Genomic DNA, 15,191 nt, shown 5'->3' on the forward strand with positions numbered 1-15,191 from the left:
CAGTGTAGTTCACAATATACATATTTTAGAATTACAATTCTTTTCCACATAGTTATAAATGCAACTTGACAGTTGCAGTGGAACCTCAGTTATCCGAACCCATTAGGACCAGGGGTGGTCCATAAGTCTGAAAAGTCCGTATCTCTGAAACTGTATAAATAACATTAAAATAGCATAAAGAACATTTTTTTAAATTTCAGCATTATCAATTACCCTAATAGAACAATCACTACTCTAATAGAGCAGTCATTTCTATAGTTTGGTTAACCGAGAATCTGGTCAAGTGGGGTCCGGATAACTGAGGTTCCACTGTACATACAGCACATGTAGTAGACAAATTCAACACATATACTTTATATAATACCATATAGTTGAGGGAGGGAGGAATTTTTTTGGGGGGATTGGCAAGTTATCCACAAAAAAAATCCCGAGATTTGCAGTTCAATCACAATGACATTTGCATAATAAATCCTGAAGATCCCCCCCCCCCCTCCCACACACACACACACACACACACACACACACACACACACGCACAAAAAGTTTGGATAGTAGCAATCTGCAAAAACTTTCCCCTCAAAAAATTACGTACGTATATGGTAATAATATGACCATACATACTAATAATATGATTGTTATGTCATTTTGATTGTCATGGCTGGACCACTACTTGTACTTAACACTATAGTTACATTAAGTATGTATGTAAGTGTGGAGCTGTGATGCTTTAGCTCCCTGGGATAACATCAACTTATCCCAGTACACAATCAATCAATATACATAGTATTTCTGTGCTAATACCATACCTGTTTCACTGCCCATACAAAAGTCTCAATAGTAGCAGTGAAATTTATCCCGTATTTCACTGGTAGCAGTGAAAAAGTTGTAATTGCAATTTCATTGGCTAGAATTTATGTTAACAATGTAGCGCCAATTAGTGTTGACGCATGTTTAGTACATAGTAACAAATTGCGTACATGGCAACACTAATGCACAGCATGCGTATATGCAGCAATTATGGTATTAACTGGGAATAACATGGGTAGCAGTGAAATTTGGGATAAATACCACGAGTGTTGTATTGGAAATTTACCACGAGTGTTGTATTGGAAATTTACCATTTCCAATACGACACTCGTGGTATTTATCCCAAATTTCACTGTTGCCCATGCTATTACTAGTACATATAGCTGTAGGTGTACAATTAAGGTACACCTCACTGTATGACTTATGAACATATCTATGCATATATGGTTAGACCGGTGTTTATTTTTTATCTTCAAACTATGTAATCTTTTTTAGCAAACTCGAGAGGGAAATAGATGCAGTACAGAATGCAGGTATATACATACATACATACATACATACATACATACATACATACATATCAGTCCAAATGTATTTCCTGAGAACACTGGTTAGAAAAGCTATCATACTTATAGGACACCGAACGCTCTATATTGTCAATATGCTAACTGAAAATACCATAACCATGGACTTGTCGTCGACGGCAACCATCGCAGACCTGAAGGCCTTCATACAAGATACAGAAGGCATTCCTCCTGATGAACAGAGGTTGACAATTGCTGGAAAAATGCTAAAAGACGATCATACTGTAGCTGACTATAATATGCATTTAGATGCTTCTGTTAATATGATACTGGACACATTTGAAGGTACGTAAATTAATAAAACAATCTTGCAAAAGATCTTGCAAGATCTTGTAGAAGAACCTTACAAGGCCATTCTTTCAAATCAGCACTGCAAGAAAAAGTTTGAAAAATACTGCAGCATCTTTTAAGATGGTGTATTATGGTACTATTTTTCATGCTAATTTTATGCTGGAATAAACCTTGTTAATGTTCATGCATACCTAAATATTTTGTGGTTTATGATTGTATGTAGGACTTCCCAAGGAAGAAGATGAAGAAGAAGAAGTACCTATTGTCATTGATACTGGAATGTTTACTGTTAAGGTAATTCCATCATGTGTTTGGAAATGTTTGAAAAACATTACACGCTTATGCTTAGTAATACTTTTGTGTTTTTATGGTATGTGAGGTCAACTTCTATGCGCATGAAACCGATTTATATTACAGGAGTATTGGGTCTGTATTCTAGAGCAGCATTTTCAAGATTCTGTGAAAAACACAATTTGAATTTAAATTTTAGTTACCTAGTCATGGTACTACATACATGCTTATTTAAATGTAGGATAGTACGTCATATAGGCTTGTGTAGCTACAGAAAACTGACCATATATTCTCTTTCTTGATCAGTTGGCAGTACGTAGGTGGTGATTTGAGAGCAACGAAAGCTCCATGGAGTATCCAATACTGGCCACTACTGCCAGTTGTCTCACCACTCCATTTTGTACCTACATTATAATACCTCACACTCCACCCCACAAAAGCTTTAACAAATTCGGATTTACAGTAGTACAACCACACAATGGATTTTTATAGTAAGCAGCCATGTTTTCTCGTATAAAAGCTTTTCTAGCATATCTGTCTAGCCTGTAACTGAATACTCAAAAAAGGTCCTTTTTTTGAGACCAGGTTGGATAAGTTGAGTGATTCCTGGCATTTAACTGAATTTGAATCATGAATAATTATGAAGGTTAGCATGGAGAACTATTATACAGTGTGTTGGCTATATAAACAAGTCCTAAAATTGTTGGATAACAGTTTATGATACATATCTGCATGCATGCTGACTTACACAGACCACTTATCCTGATTTCCCGCTGCTTAGAGGGCTCATAACTCGATGTTAATAACTTTGAAGAACAGCATCAACAAGGAAAAGAATTAAAGCCACTAACGTTATACTCCATTAATAGTCCAGACCTACATATATTTGAGACTAGGTGATTATTTTCCAAATGTGCTGGAAATGTCCAGCTTATAACCAAGACAGGTGTTTATTCAAATGTGACTTTTATATGACGAAATACAATAGTGAGTATACTATTTATTTATTATTTATGATTACTGGGTAGATAGCACAGGTGATGTTCCCAGGAAAAAAAAACAGAAACAGATTTACAAAGGATTAGTATAGCTACGTATGTACAGTTTTATGTTTTAATTATTGATTAAAGTGATAAATTTGTTGAAAACGACTATACATACCAGTTGATTACCGAAAGCTATAGCTGTATACCAGAGTTTGTATGTTGATTAGTCAAATTCAGTACTTTAATTTGTTATGTACGTAATATATTTCAGGCTGGTTTTTCTGGAGAAGGCACACCAAAGGCAGTGTTTCCAACACTGGTAGGAAGACCCCGAGGCATGGTATGTGATGTAATGTAATGATGCACTAAACTATTAACAATTGTATAAATCATCTTTACTTGCACATATAAGGCAGTTTGCTTGTGTTGATAATGCAACTGTTTTATATTTCGTTCATGTATGTACTTTGTATGCATGTACGTACGTAACATATATGTATGTGCACATACTACAAAAGAGCTGGTGTATCTTACTTACATACACGTGTGTACGTGTATACAGATCACACTATTTCACTGTTATTAATAGGGTGTTATGGTTGGAATGGGACAGAAAGATGCTTATATTGGTCAAGAAGCTACCTCAAAGAGAGGAATTCTCACTATTCGTTGTCCCTTTCATAGACCCCCACGTCAGCAACAACGAGCAGTGCCAATTCAATCACCCAAAGCTATTCCGGCAGAAAAATCAGCAGTTAAAGAGTCTGATAAATTAGTAACTGCAAGTGCTGTAAAATGTACGTATGTAATGTGTAACACAGAGTGACAATTACATAATCTTACAGTATGGTATACTGTATGTGACTGAAGTAGGAATAATATCCACTAGTATAGCTGCAGGTAAACATGGCCTCCCTTGTTTTATTGCTTTTCGTATCACTATGATCCCTACTCAAATAAGCATAAAATTTCTAATTTTTTCTTGTATAGAAAGTAACTAATCAAGTGTAATGAACCTTATACACTTGTTATTATAATCCAATTGAGATTACTGTATTTTATTGATACTCTTGTGTGTACTGTATTGCTGCTTTTTTTAACAGTATCTATAAGCATTTCTGAATATTTACAAATAGCCGTTGGTGAAAAAGTTAAATGGCTAGCATATTTTTAGTCAATAATTGAGAACGATATTTTGTGATATGCTTTTTTTCATTTAACAATGAATTAACCTTTTAAGGCATGTGCTATGGAGTCAGTCTAGATTCGAAACTACATGTATATTGTGGCTGTTTTGATGTGTTGTTTTTTGATAAACAGTTCCTACATTTTTTTGCTAGATTTGAACATGAACATATCCATACAACCTTCTTCAATGGTATGTATGTACGTATGTACTTGTATGTACAGTGCTTGCCATCTACAATAAGTCATTTAATTAGTTAAATTTTGTGTAAAGGTCAGTATTAAATTATTGTATATGAATGTGGAATGTTAAGGGCTTATGAGTTATGATGAACAAATATGAATATTAGTAGGGGCACTTGTTTTGTTGTAAAATATTTATACATGCATGTGTATCCCTTTGAGTTGGTTTGAAATGTACTGTTTATAGAAATATAAACAAGCATGCTTACAACATTGTGTATATAAGATAAAATGTAGCTTATGTCAGATGTTTTTTTGCTATACTCAGGCTTGTAAGTATGTAACTGAATTTGAAAAAAACCTGGCTTTGAATCACAATTTTGTTAGTAGATATGACGATTTTACACAAATAGTCACTGTGTTGTTAACTTGATAATGTCTAGAGCTGTGCAAATCAACTTATTCATTTATCTATTAGCTATCACTGTGTGGGTGTATAGATTACTGATGCCTAAAATGTGACTTGTTTTTGTAGCTTTTTGTGTAGTTAGTAATTTTTACAGTTGGTAGTAATAGAGACAGTGTGATGGAATTTTTGTAAGAATATTAAATGGAGTAAGAAGATGAGAGGTCTGATTTGGGCTCTCAATGGACTTTCCTTGCATTGAAATCACTCCCAAGTGAAGAAGAACAAGACTGACCAGGGCTTACCCAGTTCACCGCACACAATTTCAACAGAGCCATGGCTATTAAATGGCGCTTGTGGCTTTCATAGGCTCTGAGAAAAGCTTTTTCAGAAACCTTCTGAAAAGATGAAATCAGCAATCTGTTGTGGTGGAAACATGAGTTTCATCTTAGCCGTGTTAACTCAAATCTGTTCACATACCGTACATTGATAGTGTTTTCCTTAAAAGGGACATACAAATTGAACACTGTATGATCTTGGTGGTACAAAAGTTTTACAATTATAAAATGACTAATTTTGCTATTAAATATTTTCCTTCCTTTTCTCCATGAGATTGTTATGATTATTTACATATGTGAAGCAGTGATAATGTACGTACACACGTACATACACACATGCACATGCTACAGTGTCGGTGATATGTATATTCATTCTACAAATGTGACTGGGCCTTTGAAAACAAAGCATGTGGGCACATAAAATTTGCATAGTTTTTCAAACTTTCATGAATAGTAACTTTTTAATGTCACCATCGTATTGCCGTGCAATTTTCATCCAGTATTAAGCTTTAGTTTGCTATATAGTACAAGTTATGGAATGCATGAATTCTATTCCAATACTGAGATATGACCTACTGTATAGCCTAAATATTTTGAGGGGGAACTTTTTGCTGATTTTGCGGTTTTGGGGGTTATCAGCAAAAATTTTAGCCTTGAAATATTTAGACCTCCATATACTGTAGTCTAATACATTTTGGGAGTGTTTGCAAATCTGCGAAAATTATATTTTTAGCAACATTGCTCAACCTCGAAATATTTGCCCCTCAAAATATTTAGGCTATACGGTATTTTGTAACTGGGTGTGGTTTGCGCTCACATGCCCTATTTTCACAGACTTAGTCACAAATGTCACATTATTACTTGTGCCCCCCAAACTCCCAGGAAGATGAAGATCATCTTCAGTTGAAAGCAGATTTAATTGAGCTTGCTGTAGCAGCAGATCAAACCCTAAGTATGTATTTATTTGTATGTATACAAACTTATTTAATTATGTTGTGAAGTGATCAACTAAGTTCACAATTTGTTACCTGCATTTAGAAAATGATTGTACACATTATTAGTGTTTATTAGTGTTAGTGTCAATAATGTACTATACATTACCTGTACATATATACGTTAGTCTGTATGTACACACGTGAATGTATGCATATTGTATATGTATGCGTACTATAAGTAGTAGCTAATTGCTTGGCTTAATCATTTATTTATATTATGATTATTTTTAAAATATGAAATAGCAGCGATCATACGTATATACTTATACATATATGTTTAAATGTACATATGTATGTATGTTCATTTACAGTTGATGAATTAGAAGAAAAGGTTCAGATGACAAAGTCTACAATTAGTACCAAAAATATTGAAGAAGTTTCAGGAAGAGCTGAACAGTTAGAGGAATTGGAATTAGTATCTATGAAACTGAAGGATGAAGAAGTGACATTAAAGGTTTGTTAATATGCAACTGTATGTTTATTTATGTATCGATAGTACTTAATAAGTAGGGATTAGTAAGAAATCATATGGCTTCATATTTTTTTGCACTTTAAAAAACAACCTTGCAATAAGTTTTACTTGAAAAACCCACCTGGAATACATTAGTACTGCTGTAATGATGCTGTACCTTGGTTAACTGAAGCGAAAAGTTGAATGTTTCGATGTACAGTGAGTTTTAAAATTTTCAAAATTCACCTCGATAATGGATTTTGTCTGCCTGCCTGCTGTAAGACACGGTTGTGCTAGGTATACGGCTCCAGAAATTTCAGACAGCCAAGGTAATGACGGCGGATTCACAAATTTGTTGTTCCGATTACGTTCTTTCCACTACACGCTTTCATCATTCATTCACTTGTTCCTCACGAAGGATAATTAATAGTTGCGGCACTTAATAGTTGCGGCACGCGCCACAACCCAAACACGTGATTTAAACAAAGTGTGAGTACATTTGCGTGTAAGACGAGGATGAACGGGTGTAGTACCCAATGAGTTGTCTCTAGCATTTATTGACGCTGGGTAGTCGTTTTATAGTCTTACCAGTTTAGCTTTTTTTGCGAGGTAGCTAGCTAATAATGCCTTTGAGGGGCAGATCCACCTTGGGATTCAGACTTCGTTCCACTCTTAAAGGTGAACTCCCCAGCGATGTTTTACTGTTACGTAAATCATCAACATTTAGGTCATTATAAATGCAGCTGAATCCTTTAACAGTTGCTGTAATAACTGTAAAAGACAAAACGATAATTTTTTTAGAGGCACTTATTGCGTACGAAGGTAAAAGATAGCTGCTTCAAGTGATATTTGGAAAGCAAAGAGTATATATAATATAGCTAGCTAGCTAGACATAAAAGTATACAAACTAGCTGTTAAAAAAATTAAATTTTTAAAACGAAGTAGAGATTGATATAATATGCATGCTACAAAAAGTAAGGAAACATGCTCAAAAATGTTACAGCTGAAATGAGAAATGATCCAGCAGTAAAAAGTAAGGAAACAAGATTAGACGACTACTTGCTAAAATGAGACATACTTTAATGCCTACTTTTGGCTAGCATCTTGAAATGAGACCATCAAATTAGCCAAAAGTAGGGATTAAAGTGTGCCTCATTTTAGCAAGTAGTCGTCTAATCTTGTTTCCTTACTTTTATTGCTGGATCATTTCTCATTTCAGCTGTAACATTTTTGAGCTTGTTTCCTTACTTTTTGTAGCATGTATATTATATCTATCCCTACTTCGTTTTAATTTTTAAACAGCTAGTTATACATACATAGGTATGTACTGTATAGTAGGGACAGTGAAGGTGTGGGCGTGTCCCATGATATAATATAACCCAAAAACCTGCCGAGATTTTTCCTCACAACGACATTATCATACAGTACGATAGTACTGTATATTAGGGACATCGAAGGTGTGGGGGCGATCCATGATATAATATAACCCAAAAACCTGCCGCGATTTTTCCTCACAACGACATGACAGTATTGGTTGGGTAAAACCAAGCCCAAAAGTGTCTTCAGATCGACCCGAAACGTTTCCGTCAAGTTGCTACAGAATTTTTTTTTAAATTTAGTCAATGGAATTTTCTACTGCCTGCCTGCCAATAATAAAGGTGTGGTCATCGTGATCGAGTAAATAGATTTAAGAGGTATGGTACCCGTGCTCAATCATTCTTAATCAATGGTATAATGGGCATTGCCTTGAACCCATCATGAAGTTACAGGTACTACCAAGTGTTAGCGCTTTAAATAATTTTGTGGCATCTAAATATGCTGCTCAAGGAAGGTGTTAATACAGAAAATTAATGCCTCAATATGGTTTCATTGCAACAACTAGAAGTCGAACAACCTGATTGAAGATAAAAGGAAAGACAAGGTGCAGAGGGCACATACTTGTCAGAACCCCCAAAAGACAGTGTTATTGTGGCTTTGCTTGGTCTTCAGCTTTGTGACTGTGGTCAGCCTGAGCAGGTGGGCAGGCAGGCAGTCGGATGAAATTTTGAGTTTTCGGCATTTTAAAAATAAAATTCTATATACAGCACGAGTGGGCATGTCGAGACACTAATTCAGCATGAGATGAAGCTGAGTGCTTTATTTGCCTCAAGACACCCCCGAGTACTGTATTTTCGTATGCACAAGCATAGGTGGTGCTTTAAGTGTTTTACTGTACTTCCAGTCATCTTGCTCGGAGTGATTTTCTTGGTAATCAGACTATCAACTATCAGTAATATGTCATATAATTTATTTGTAGTTGTAGAACGAACTGGTAGGATTAGTTTGGCTAGTTTTAGCATTTGACACTGTCACGCATGTGATCCATCATGCTGTCTGAGTGGGGTTGTTGCTTCAATATTCCATGTACGACTATCAGTAAGTGTTCATGTAATCTATTTCTAGTCATAGTAGGATTGGTCTGGCTAGTTTTAGTGACTTACAATGTCATACACGTGATCAATCATGTTATCTGAGTGGGGTTGTTTTCGTAACATTCCTTACATAATTGCACTGCATAAATGTACTGTATTCGCACAGTTATCCGTATAACTGTACTGCATTTGCCTAATTAGCCACATAGTCATAATGCTACCACAGTAAAAATATAAAATCCCCCCCTGGTAGGTAAAGGCTGACTCGAGATACTCTAATACATCAGTCACCCTAATAGAACAGTCACACTAGTATAGCTGCATACTATAACAAAAATAGTATATTAATTTTAAAAATAAAGTAGGGATCCAAGCAATAAAAAGCAGTGAAAAAAGAGATGAATGATGATATTACAACATAGCTCAGTGGGAAAATCCCTACTTTGGCATTGAACAAAATGATTGTTATAACATGCCAATGTAGGGATTTTCCTACCAAGCTATGCTGTACTACCATCATTCATCTCTTGTTTCACTACCTTTTGTTGCTTGGATCCATACTTTACTTTTAAATTAATAAATTTTAATATATATTATACATTATGTGCATTTGTAGTATCACATTTTGTATACAATCTGCTGAAAAGCCATCTGTCCGTCTGACCATCACGCCACTTACTCACCAAACTTGGTGCAAATCGACACAATCTGTACTGATAATGAAGCACTCATCATCTGGCAACTCTAAGATTGTTATCACGAGTTCATGCGTGCTTCCGTTCGTTCTCTACAGTGCGTAGAAGGCCAAGGTGTAGAGAAAACTTGAGCAACATTCCTTTGAAAACTACAGCACATCATTCAAGTGGTAGAATGCCTGACTAGCGTGTAAAGAGGTGGGTTCGAATCCATGTGTTGGCATATTTTTTTTCTTTCTACTCAGTACCTTTTTGTGCACACCTTTTTAAAACATGACTTTTAGCTCGTCATATCTTGGCATGCAAAGCACGTATCGACATGGGACTTTAGCGAAATTAAACGTCCATCATCTCTGTTGTAGCAAATCAATACGTGCTTTTGTTCGCTCTTTATAGGGCAATGAAGGCACTGGTGTAGGGAAGGATCACTGAAAAGTTGAGCTACATTCCTGTCAAAACCAGATAAACAACTGTGGCGATTTGTGCACCTCCCATTATAACCAACCTGGATTCAATCCCCGCCTAGGTCATATCTTAATTTTCACTGTTGGGACCTTTTTGATGCACCTTTTTGTTCTATCTGTTCCATGCAAGTCTTCATCTACAAACTCTTATGCTCAGCTTTTCAGCACTGGCACTTAACTGCCTCACATCATAGGGACTCTTATAGCACTTTTGGGATAGGGCAGGCAAATTGCCAACATATTTGTCCATCTGTGTGTTTGTCCAGTGTGTTGTATTAGAGTAGGTAAAAGTTTCTTCCATCAGTATCCAGAAATATCTACATCTTTGTTTTAAGCACATAGGTGTGCACTAACATGCAAAACTGTTTGTTCAGATTTACCTCATTACTGCTGTAGTAAATACCGTAGATTCCCTAAAATTTCGGCATCTCTAAATATTCAGCACTCCCCGTGCTTTGAACGCAATGTGCCATAAATTTCGGCAAGCACAGGAAAGTTTCTAATTATAAGCACGCTAAATTTTCAGCACTTGGAGTACTAGTTTACGAAGGTCTCTTGAGTACTGAGAATTCCCAGTGATCTCACACAATATGCTACCTCGATGCTGGATGAAGCACCAAGTGTGAAATTGTTCAGGGAACGTACCCAACGATATCATCGTGTGACATCACGGCTACCGCAAAACGATCTTCGCACGGTTCGTTCTGTTCACAGAATAAAATCACTCCTGGCCCCACATCTCCTTGTACACGATACACCCTCAGATAACGCTTTGTTGCATGGAACACTTCATGCAGCATCTGGTAGCAAGATTTATCACGAGATAGTTTAATAATATTATTGATTGTGGTTTCTATTTTTTATTACTTGTTGAAATCCTTAATATTACGTCTGGGTGAATGTATTCAAAAGCGATGTAGTAATGACATTGACCATCCCTCCTGGATAATGTAGGCAATCATAGTATATAGTGCTGCGGCCAAGCAAGTGTTGTGGTATCGTCAGCTCCATTTCAAGACGTTCCTGTTGCCGAGTCCCTGTAGAAAGAAATTCAGAAAGTAAGCAGTAAACGGATTGCAAATAACATAGCCATGAAGCGTGCAGACTGTACTAGGGATAGATCCCTAAAAAATTCGACAATAGCACTGGATTGGTACATTTTTCCTAATTGTTCGGCCAGACACGAACGGAATTAATTTATTTCTGCCAAATTTTTAGGGAATTTACGGTAGGCAGCTTGCATGATTGGACAGATACACTGTACTACTGTGCATCTGAAAAATGATAATACTGGAACCATGCAGATACCATAGTTTACATCGAGGAACTGCGTCTGACCTGGCACAACTGTTTCACTATAATCCTGCTTACATGCTTTCACTCTAAAGGATTATACATTACCTTAATAAAAACTGAGTTTTTGTATGGCAAGAGGTATATGTGTCACTGCAACATCAGAACTGAAAGTGCATAGCATAGGACAAGTTCTGAACCTTTGCTTGCCATGCAGTAACTATAATTGCAAACTGTGTTGGCTTTATGCCCAAGTTCATTTCTCTTTGTGACAGTCGGTAAGGTAAACATCATGTAGAAACTGAAACTGTACCATGTGTACACCACCTGTAATGTAGGTATACTGTAGATACAATTGCCTGAGCTTGCATGCAGTTTAACTAATTAGCCTTGCATGCTCATTATTTCACTATATGTTTTGCATAAGGATCATGTACTTTAAAGCACTATCGACATGCATGCTACACAGCAAATATAGGACACTAATATTTATGCTTGGTTCCCAATATATTAATTATTGTTGCATTAGTTGTCTTGCATGTAAAGCAGCGAAGGTTTTATTTGTTCTTTACAGCACGTTGAAGTCACTGGTAGGGAAGACGCACTGAATAATTGAACTACATTCCTGTTAAAACCACAATCAATAAACTTTAGTGTTTTGAATCATTAATTTCAGCACGATGGCATAAGGAAACCTCATGCTCTTTAAAAATGTGACATCACCATGTACTCTACATAGCTACATGAGCAGTGCTGGTGTTTAATGCTTGGTCCTGGCATTAAAATATTTAATGTGGAGATGGTCCTGCACGTAGGGCAGGTACCAATGCTAGTATTAATATAAGCTAAACACTGCATGCACATTAATCTATTGGATCAAGCGAAACCTATTAGCATTTTCAAGAACTATTGTTGGAGAAAATGTAGTGGCTAATATATATACTACTACTACTACTACTACTACTGCTACTGCTACTACTACTACTACTACTACTACTACTTTTCATTAAAAGAATTACATGTACACACAATTGTACAGAGAAAGAACAGAATCATGTACAAGTACATAAGATAATGTTCATTAAATCACATTTGTACACCGTAAGACATGAACAGTTCCAACTACTACTACTACTACTACTACTACTACTACTACTACTACTACTACTACTACTACTACTACTACTACTACTACTACTACTACTACTACTACTACTATTACTACTACTACTACTACTACTACTACTACTACTACTACTACTACTACTACTACTACTACTACTACTACTACTTTTCATTCAAATGAATTGACACACATGTACAGTATGTACAGAAATACAATGACAATACAAGCATAAGCCTAAGTACAGCCAATGTTCAAAGATGTTAAGATGTTTACGGTCCCCAAGATAGCAGCTTTCTGGAGGCTATTAAACAAGTTCTCATTGTAATTTGGGATTTGCTTCAAGTAATCCTGTTGATTAACTGACACCACACCTGAATGACCAAAAACAACAGGTATGATGCCAACAGGCTGACCATGACACTCAGAAAACTCCCGGATAGTCTACTACTACTACTACTACTACTACTACTACTACTACTACTACTACTACTACTACTACTACTACTACTACTACTACTACTACTACTTTCTATTAGTGTTGGGACGAATGTGAAAGATTCGAAGGTTCGTCCGAATTTTACGTATTTCAAATAGAGATACACGTCCATTATGAGTCACATGCGCATTCTTTGTAACCAAATAAACGCCATGGCATCTGGTTCAGGTGCCGGCTGGGATTTAGGCGACTCTTTCCGGCATAATAGGTCGGATGTGTGGCAGTACTTTAAGAAGGAGGGGAGCATAAATGTTATTTGTACCCTTTGTAAGGGCAAGTTTGCTTACCATGGTGGCACGTCAAATTTACAGGACCACCTGCAAAGAAGCCACTCCGCTGTGTACGCTCGTGATTCTGGACAGCCCAAGATTGATTAAATAATAATGAAGGTACAGAAGTGTAGCCCAGCACGTGCGAAGATTCTAGACAACCTGATTGTGGGACTGACTGTTCATGATTTACGACCAGCGAGAATGGTTGAAGGACGAGGATTTCAAAGCTAATGGAGTACTGTGAGCCTGGATACACTGTACCATCACAGAAACATATCAGTAAGCTTATGTTCGATCGATATACAAGTGGAAAAACATTACTCACTGACAAACTCAATCAGACGCGTTCTCACTCTCCCTCACCACCGATATATGGATGAGCAGTTCTACAGAAAAAAATAAAAATAAAATAGCTTATATTTCACTTACTTGTCATTTCCTTACTTCATAGTGGGAATTCGTTGATTGTGTACTTGCTACAAATCATTTCCTGACCACTATACGGGAGAGAACATTTCTTCTACTATAAAGGAGGTACTAGAATCTTATGAAATTGCTGACTGTACAGTCAGTAGTATTGTACATGATCAAGGATCAAACTTGTAATGAGACGGGCCACTGATCTGTTGCGGGATGGGCCGGAGTGAACTGTTCAGCTCACATCTTGCAACTTTGCATTAGTGATGGTTTTAAAAGTAATGCGTGTATTGATAGAGTTCTTGGTACTGCCCGTAAATTAGTAGGCCATTTCCATCACAGCACATTGGCAACGGCTGAATTATACAAGCAACAGTCTCAAATGAATATGAATCAACAAAAACTCAAAATAGATTGTACGACGAGATGGAGTACCCTATATATGATTCAGCATTTAGTAGCTAACAGGTGGCCAGTCTCTGCTGTACTTTCAGATACTACCATCACAAAAAGGCAAGACCGTACCCTCGATCTCACAGCTCATCAGTGGAAGAGTTAGCTAAATTGCTTGAACCATTGGAAGTAGCAACCGTTTTCTTTTGTACAGAAAGAAAAGTGTCAATATCTTGCATTTTGCCAATAATGCACAATGTGTTTACTAGCATGGACAGTGAGGAAGGTGATTCAGCAAGTATCATTGCATTCAAGACAGCTGTTAGGGAATCCATCATGAGAAGGTGGAGCCTGGATGGAGGATTCACCACTTGTGTTAGCAGCACTGCCTTGATTCAAGAGCTTGAAATTTCTTACAGATAACTTGAAACAATCAGTCAGAGAAAAACTGTCACAACGGAAGGATTCTGATTGTAGAAACCCCTCTTTTCAGTGTGTTGCTGTCAAAGAGAAGGAACCATCTGAAACTCCACCTGCAAAAAAGAAAAAAATCAGCATTGGATATATTATTAGGAGATGACAAAGACTCAGAGGGATCTGAAAATGATACAGAACTTAAAGAATTTTTGCTTGAGAAGTCACTACCTTGTAATTCTGATGTAATGGTTTGGTGGAATATGACGAGCACAGGTTTCCAAACCTAGCCAAACTTGCTAAGGTTTACCTTGGCATACCTGCTACATCTGCCTCTTCAGAGAGATCGTTTTCTAAAGCAGGAATCATAACAGCTAAGCACCGAAATTGTTTAAAAGCCAAGAATGTTGAAGCCATTATTCTCTCGAAAAAAAACTCAAAGTTTCTTAACCAGTAGGCAGTAGTTACTTACTAGTTAGTTCTTCAAGTTCTTAAGTTTTAATTATGTAGTACCCATGACTCACTTACAGCTTTGAAACAGTGTTAAATGTGTTCTGTTATATGGAATGTAAGAAACAAATAATTCGAACATTCGTTTACTTTCTTTATAGAACATTCGAATGTAGAAAATTGACATTTGTCCAAGCACTACTTTCTATCTCACAATGGCTTGTACATATGTACAGTAGGTGA

General features: G+C 36.5%; 1 protein-coding gene across 1 annotated transcript in view; it reads left to right on the plus strand.

Moving 5' to 3' along the window:
* The window catches only part of LOC136258398 (protein mono-ADP-ribosyltransferase PARP4-like), a 38,650-nt gene that overhangs the window by 14,388 nt on the left and 9,071 nt on the right, over positions 1–15,191 (plus strand). Inside the window, exons 15-22 of the mRNA XM_066051714.1 lie at positions 1,303–1,340; positions 1,443–1,676; positions 1,906–1,976; positions 3,231–3,299; positions 3,549–3,756; positions 4,300–4,337; positions 5,954–6,023; positions 6,378–6,520. Coding sequence (XP_065907786.1) covers positions 1,303–1,340; positions 1,443–1,676; positions 1,906–1,976; positions 3,231–3,299; positions 3,549–3,756; positions 4,300–4,337; positions 5,954–6,023; positions 6,378–6,520 — 871 coding nt within the window. The remainder of the gene's footprint in view (positions 1–1,302; positions 1,341–1,442; positions 1,677–1,905; positions 1,977–3,230; positions 3,300–3,548; positions 3,757–4,299; positions 4,338–5,953; positions 6,024–6,377; positions 6,521–15,191) is intronic.

Source organism: Dysidea avara, chromosome 6 (assembly GCF_963678975.1).
Source record: "Dysidea avara chromosome 6, odDysAvar1.4, whole genome shotgun sequence".
Taxonomy (NCBI): Eukaryota; Metazoa; Porifera; class Demospongiae; order Dictyoceratida; family Dysideidae; genus Dysidea; species Dysidea avara.